The sequence below is a fragment of the Microcebus murinus genome, chromosome 4, assembly GCF_040939455.1.
Source record: "Microcebus murinus isolate Inina chromosome 4, M.murinus_Inina_mat1.0, whole genome shotgun sequence".
In the NCBI taxonomy this organism is placed as follows: Eukaryota; Metazoa; Chordata; class Mammalia; order Primates; family Cheirogaleidae; genus Microcebus; species Microcebus murinus.
In genome coordinates, this window is record NC_134107.1 from 57,665,356 (window position 1) to 57,673,254 (window position 7,899).

The window sequence follows — 7,899 nt, forward strand, 5'->3', positions numbered from 1 at the left end:
TCTGGAATTATAGGTGTAAGCCACTACACCCAGCAAGGATCTATCTTTAAATCAATAGCCCAGGTACCATGCTTATATACACAGGGCAACCCTGGACTCCTTTGGAAACCAGCCCCCTTGGAATATCTAGAACTTAAAAGCAAGTTGCTCAAAAAAGGGTCTACCACCAAAGCCAACCTCTGGATCCATCCATGAAACTTTCCAGCCACCATGTCCTATATTTCCTTTTCCTACTTGAATCAGGTATTTACTAAGCCATCGCCTCACTGAGTTTGCCGATCCTCAGAAACAACTCATTTATAACCTCTCCCCACTCTGCAGGCCATAGCTTTGGCAGATCACAGTGACAGGGTGAGAAAAATGGGAAAACAGAACCGATCTTCTTCTAAGCCTTATGTAAAACAACTGGATTTTAAGTGTTCCTTTCTACTGCAAGAGTACACCAGGGCTCCTGCTGCCTGATAAGGCTCCACAGAGCATAAGAAAAACCAGGACAGATCAAAAGTAACATGGAATCGCCACCCTCATCAGTCAGAAGAAACAGAGTAAGTCAACAAGTGGTCTCAGGAATTATATCATGTCTATGTCAGGAAAAGGCCATTTAACACCCTGGTGGCAAATAGAATTCCTTCTAAGGAACTGCTTTGATATTTCAAATGGGCACAGCCAAAAGACAGCAGATTACCTAAGGGAAGGGAGGGACTAGGGTTCCCACGGTTGTTGGAATAGAAAGGCACACCTGAACACCAGGCTATCAGGCAACAGAGCTAGCCCAGCCCTGACTTTCCCCTTCCAACCCAAGCAGCCCCAACCTTCCCTGTGTTGCTAAGTGCTGAAACTGGCTAAGAGCAATGGACTTATCATCCGGCCAGGCCATTCTTCCAGACAAATAGTCCTGAGATGGGGTATTTCCTTGCTCATCTGAAAGGTCAAGGTCCCCCAAAGGCGGCTTCTCACTGTGAAAAACATCCTGAGGAGGGATAAGAAAAGTTGTTCAGGAGACACAAAGACATTAGCCACGACTCCTCAATAGAAAGAACTTCGTGGACTACTGACTGGGAACAGGCAGTGCCATGTGTGGATCTTCCATCAACCTCACATGTACAAACCTAGATTTCAACTTGCCCACTCCAGCCACTCAGTTGAGTCAAAGCCCCCAACCCAGTCCAGCCTGCAGGAAGGCCTTACCTGCTGCAGCGGACTCCTCAGAGTTGGCCCCGGAGCTGGCTCCTGTCGCCTTCTCGCTGTGACTATGGCTGAGGCTCTGGCCCTGATGCAGGAGGAGCCCCCAGAGGAGCCACAGGGCAAGACGGGCACACACGTCCATGACTCTAGGTCTCAGTCAACATGCGCCTAATGTGGACACCTTCGGGTCCCAGAGGCAAAGCCAGGAGCCCGAGAATGCAGTGGATGGTCCCCAGGCAAGATGCCCTCGCGGCGCCGCAGCTGTCCAGCCACCCGTGGGCCTGCCTCCACCGACAGCCAAAGGTCAAGTGCTCCAAGTTTGGGAGCGGGAGGAGGGCCGGCGCCTCCGGTCCAATAGTGGGTCCACCGGGGCTGTGGCGGCCTGAGCTCGGGCTGCTTCCGGAGAGTTTGGGCAGGGTGGCTGCCGGGCCGCTGTCAGCTCTGCAGCCTGCTACACCCCTGCGGGAGGGGGCGGGCAGGAACTCCAGCGGGCACAGAGGTGGGGGAGGAAGAGAAGAGGAGACAGGCGAGGAGGGGGGCACCTGACCTCGCCCTGCCGAGAAGCTGCGAGCAGCAGAAGCTCGGGGAAGGCGTGCGACCTGCAGGCCCCCGCGGACGCGGGCGTCTCCCGGATCCTAGGCCTCCTAGGCCGAGGTCAGCGCCCCCACCCAGTCCCGTGCCCAGGCGGCCGGCGGTGCCCAGGTCCAGCAGGCAGACGCGCACCGGCCAGGCCCGGGACAGCAGCTCCCCAAGCTGGCGGGCGGCGCGGGGCTGGCCCGGGGCGGGCGGGGGCGTGCTCTCCCGCGGGCCCGCCCCGCGCCGCCCGGCCCCCAGCGAAGCCCGGGCCCGCCCCAGTGCCCGGGTTTATCCCGGAATAAACCAGTGGGAAACGGCTGCCCCGGAGCCCCGAGCCCCGGCGGGCTCTCCCGGCCCCCTGACCCGCGCAGGTCTTCGCCAGGACCCCTGTCCCGCGCCTAGGACCAAGTTCCGGCCACCCCTTCCCCCACGAGAGTCTCCCGCGCTAACCGCCCGCCAGCAGGCGGGCCCCTGACACGCAGTTGCTCAGGTAACTCAGGCCTGCGGCGGCAGCAGCTGCCCTGCCCAGATCTCCGGGCCGCGGTGTTGCTCTACTCGCCTCAGCTCTAGAGCCGGGCTGGACAGACGACCCCGACACAACGATAGCCTCCCCGGGAGCCTCATGAGGCAACAGCTCCTCTGCCCGCTTTGGCCAGGGGGCGAGCTCCCAGCCCCCAACTCCCGGCCGGCTTCCCAGGCTCCGCCTTCCAGCCGCTTTTACAACCAATCGGCTTCCGCCTCTCTGCGGCTTAGGAACCCGCGCGCTTCGTCTCCCGTGCGCAGCGGCCCCTGGTGGGAAAATCTGGGTACTGTAGACAGGACTGCGCTCAGGGGAGGGCCTGCTCCTTTGCAGACGGTTGGGAGTGAAGCTAGGACCCGCCCCGGAGGAGGCTCATTAGGGCCTGTGAGCGTTTTCAGAGGAAGTATTCCAGAGAGCAAAATGAAATCTCCAGACCACTCTAAGCAAAATTCCCCTACCCATCCCTTGAGTCTGGGCTAACAGGCGTCATCTGTCTTCCTGACACCCCCCTCCCCGCGTCCAAGCTTAAGTGGGATGCCCTCCCTTAGCTCTCACAACCGGTTTTCCTACCTGCCCCGCAAGCCCCCTCCCCCTTGAGGTTTTTCCACAGGGTCTGTGGCCGGTTCCTTCCTGTATCTCACTATCCCAGCTTCCTGTGTCACTTGGAGAAGGTGTTGGCGACTTGAAAACGAGTGCCCCAATGAAGAGAGAGCCACGCCTGAGCCTCCTTCAACAAAGCCTGCACTTCCTGTTCTCTTCTCAAGCATGCTGTCAGCAAATCTTTACTGAAACCTCCTCTGTGCCCTACCCTGTCCTTGGCACCAGAGGCAGGGGAAGGGATTAGGTCCAGTCCCTCCTCTGACGGTGTAAGCCAGCTACCTGTTCTGAGCAAGCCCTTTGAAGACCGGGAACACGGATTTGTCCAACAGCTGCCTGGCTTATGGGTTAGGCTGTTGATATAAAAATACATGTCTAACGTCATCTACTACCACTCTCCCCACTCTATTAAGCTCCTTTCACATTGGCTTTCTGCAGGTTCCTAAACACATCACACTCAGCCACCTCACAGACTTTGTATCTGCTGTTGCTTCTGCCTGAAACACTTCCGAGCCCCCCTCTCATCATAGAACTGATCTCTCATTCTTCCACACAGCTTGATGTCTCCACCTTAGAATCCCCTACTCTGACTACCCCTTCAAAATCAGTCTGTGGCCAAAATTGGACCATACACACGTCAGTGTTGTGGTGTCATGAGTGAGTAGTTAGTGACTGTGAATTTTCAGAGGTCAGCAGCTGTGCCTTAATTGTCCCTGTGACACTAGGATCCAGCCATAGACTCTGCACATTGTAAGTGCTTAGTATAAGCTAGTTGACATTAGTTAATTCATTTGATCACTCAAATATTTATTGTATTGAGTAACAACTACATGCTGGAAAATTGGGCCAGAACAGAAGCTGAGTCCCTGACCTATTCTACTAGACCTATTCTCAGTACCAGGGGTCTTAAACTCAAATGACAAAGTGGGCAGGTAGGTAGTACAATTGAGAAAAGTAGGTTAGATCAAAAGTGGTGGGCCCTGTGGAGAGCAGACAGAAAGGTGGTCCCAGTATTGCCAGATTGTCATTAAGAGAAAATGGAGGCTGGGCAGGAGGGTTGCTTGAGCTCGGGAGTTCGAGACCAGCCTGAGCAAGAGCGAGACCCCGTCTCTACTACAAATAGAAAGAAATTAGCCAAACAACTAAAAATAGAAAAAATTAGCCGGGCATAGTAGCACATGCCTGTAGTCCCACCTACACGGGAGGCTGAGGCAGGAGGATTGTTTGAGCCCAGGAGTTTGAGGTTGCTATGAACTAGGCTGATGCCATGGCACTCTAGCCCAGGCAAGAGAGTGAGACTCTGTCTCAAGAAAAAAATAGAATTGCCATATGATCCACCAAGTCCCTGCATAATACCCAAAAAATGAAAACAGGATCTCTAAGGAATATTTGTATACCCATGTTCATAGCAACATTATTCACTCAAAAGGTAGAAGCAACCCAAGCATTCACGTATGAATGTATTAACAAAATATGGTGTATACATACAATGAAGTATTACATAGCCTTTAAAAAGAAAGAAATTCTGACACATGATACCACATGGATAAAACTTGAGGACAAGATGCTAAGTGAAATAAGCCAATCACAAGAAGACAAATACTGTAATTTCATTTATATGATGTACCTAGAATCGTCAAATTCGTAGAGACCGAAAACAGAGTGGTGGTTGCCAGAGTCTTGGGAGAAGGGAGGATAAGGAGTTGTTTATCAAGGTAATTATTTCATAGCAAACTGGGGGAAAAAAATAAAAATAATGTAAAAATTAAAAAAAAGAAGGAGTTGTTTAATGGGTATAGTTTCAGTTTTTCAAGGTAAAAAGAGTTCTGGAGATTGGTTGCACAGCAATGTGAATGTCTTTAACATGATTAAGCTATATACCTAAAAATGATTAAGATGGTAAATGGTAAAATTTATGTTATATATATTTTACTACAGTTAAAAATAAATGGTGTCTGGGAGCTAAAGCCAAGGTCTAGGCAATAGGAGGAGCATTCTGGTCTCCTATATGCCTCCAAGATTATGATGTGACATTGGAAAAGTCAGTTCCCCTCTGGATCTCAGTCTCTCCAGCTATAGAATGGGCAGCTACTAGATTATTGATCCCATTAGCTTTAATATTCTGCAAAATAGGAAAATTCTGAAACCTCATGGATCTTTCTGGATCATAAACTATGACCCGGGCCAAGCATGGTGGCTCATGCCCATAATCCCAGCACTTTGAGAGGCTAAAGTAGGAGGATCACTTGGGGCCAGGAGTTCGAGACCAGCCTGAGCAACATAGGAAGACCCTGTCTCTATAAAAAAAAATAATAATAATGTTTAATTAGCCAGGTGAGTTGGCATATGCCTATAGTCCTAGCTACTCAAGAGGCTGAGGCAGAAGGATCACTTGAGCCCAGAAGTTTAAGATTATAGTGAGCTATTTTGAGTGTGCCCATTGCATACTCTAGCCTCAGCAACAAAGCAATACCCTGTCTCAAAAAAAAAGAAAAAAAGCTGTGGCCCTCACCTCAGTAGTCCCTCTGGTGTGTCCTTGTGTGAGTATGGCCTCTGCAGGAACCCCTCACCACATTTTAATCCTCAGAAGGAAACAGAAAGCTTTTCCTTTTCCTCATCTCTGTCTTTTCTATACCTACACACCAAGCCTTTACCATGTGCCAGATGTATCTCCCTTGCAACACTCATAGGGCCTTGCTTAGATATTCTGAAAATGTAGGTCAAATCAAATTGGATTAACTAATTCTTATGCCCCTATTCCACTATTTGCAACAACTTTCACATCTATTATCTCATCTCTTCCTCACTGCAGCTCTGCTAGATAAGACAGACACTATACAGTATTCCCTCCTTATGTGTGGTTTCACTTTCCACTGTTTCAGTTACCCAAGGTCAACAGCAATCTGAAAATAGTATAGTACAATAAGATATTTTAAGAGAGAGAGAGATACCATGTTTACATAACTCTTATTACAGTATTATATTATCATAATTGTTTCATTTTATTATTGTAGTTGTTAATCTGTTATTCTGCCTAATTTATAAATTAAATTTTAAGATAGGTACATGTTTGTATTGGAAAAAACAGTATACACAGGATTTGGCACTATTGGCGGTTTCAGGTATCCACTGGGGATCTTGGAACATATCCCCCAAGGGTAAGAGGAAACTGCTGTACTCATTTTATAGATAAGGAAACTGAGGCAAGGAGATGAAGGGGCAAGGTAAGAACCAAGTTTGTCTTTTTTCTTTCCTTTGGGGCTTCTTCCCCATCCTTAGAATCTCAGTGTAAGTGAAATAAAAGCATCCATGCCTTAATCAATGATGGCGGAATATCATGAACCAAGGGTTATGATTTAGAAAAGAAGACCCAACTAAAAATTCACCCCTTTATTTGGCACCTTCCCTGACTTGCTCTGTCTCTACAGTCTTCTGCTATACCTTAGAGCACTTATATAACTGGATTAGGATTATTTAAGTATCCATCTTCCTCCATTAGCCTCTGAACTCATCAAGGACTGCATTTCATTCATCTTTATATTTTCACAGGATAGGTTGCCGAGTACATAGCTGGTACTCAATAAACGTTTTGCTAAGTGAATGAATGATGTGTGCTCTATACAGCAGCCTAACTGTCTTTCTTTACACCACAGGGTTTCTGCTTACCAATAGCTTTCATTTGGAAAATGAGAGAAATTTTGGTGGAAGAGTCCTAAATCTGCTCAGAAAAGTTCAGGAATCTTTGAGTTTGGGCTGTCTCATTAGTGGCGCTCCCTGGTGTCCAAAAATGGAAAGCATAGCTATCAGTGAAAAGTTGCCCAAGGTCTGGCTGGACAGGGAATGTCACCAACAACTCTTTTTTTAGGCTAGTTTCACACAGAGAATCATCTACTCATCCAGAATCAGTTCTAGAACCTTGTTTGCAATGTTCATTCATTCATTTAACATCTACTGAGCATCTATTCATATTTGAGGGTAGAAACTGAGCTCTAGTTCCTACCCTCAAAAAGCTCAGTTTTTAGAGAAAAAATATATTTGAAGAGGTAATGATGATTGGTACTTGTTGATAATGTCTTGGGGGGGGTTATACAGGGGCAGGTGAGAGAGCCCAGAGGAGATACAAGTAACTGCCTCAAGCAGTTAGGGAAACTGTGCAGACTCAGAGGCATAGAGATTGTAGGTGGGTGGGTGGGTGCGTAGGGGGGTTATGGAATCAGGCTACCTAGACTCGCATCCAAGCTCTGTCTGCTGTATGACTCTGAGCAAGTTACTCAACCTTTCTGGCCTCAGTTTCTTCATCTGAAAAAAGGAGGATTCTGTAAGGCTTAGATGAGTTAATAAGTATAAGGCAATTAGAATAGTGCCTAGCATCAAGTAATATGCTCAATAAATGGTGCCTCTTACTATTCTTCAAGGAATTTCAGAGCCATTAAAGAATTACAACAAGATCAGTCATCTGTAATTTGCAACAACCATTCTGGTGATTGTGTTGAGAATGGATTGGTGGAAGAAGCTGGAGACAAGTGAGATGGTCAGACAGACCTGTGCTGGAAACCCAGCTAACCTTCATATTAGCTGTGTGACCGTGGGCAAGACCTGAGGAGTAATTATGAAGTTTAATTTCAGCAATAACTTTGGGAATAGGAAAGGGTCCATATTTGAGAAATCTCTGGTGATTAATTAAATGATCAGGTGAGGAAACAAGACAGACCAAGTCTAAATAATAGCTGTGGCCGAGCAGGCTGCCTCAAGCCTGTAATCCTAGCACTCTGAGAGGCCAAGGCAGGAGGATTGCTTGAGGTCAGCAGTTCGAGACCAGCCTGAGCAAGAGCAAAAAAGACCCCAACTCTACAAGAAATAGAAAACTAAGCTGGGCGTGGTGGCATGCGTCTGTAACAATGACACCGTTGCACTCTACTCAAGGCAACAGAGCAAAACTCTGTCTCAGAAAAATAAAATAAAATGAGAATGACAAATACTGAGTGCTTTGTGGGATTGTGAGGATTAGATGAGATGATGCA

The 7,899-nt window shown here is 48.0% G+C and overlaps 1 protein-coding gene across 6 annotated transcripts in view; it reads right to left on the minus strand.

The window, feature by feature from the left end:
• Positions 1-2,454, minus strand: part of STIM1 (stromal interaction molecule 1) — a 177,731-nt gene extending 175,277 nt beyond the window's left edge. For 2 of the 6 annotated variants that reach the window (XM_012744908.3, XM_012744909.3), the window contains exon 1: positions 1,189-2,450. In XM_012744908.3, coding sequence (XP_012600362.1) covers positions 1,189-1,327 — 139 coding nt within the window. In that variant the 5' untranslated portion in view covers positions 1,328-2,450. Of the gene's footprint in view, positions 1-1,188 lie in introns of all 6 variants that reach the window. The other 4 variants (XM_012744913.3, XM_012744910.2, XM_076002251.1 and 1 more) reach the window with 4 other exon arrangements.
• Between the last annotated feature and the right edge of the window lie 5,445 nt (positions 2,455-7,899).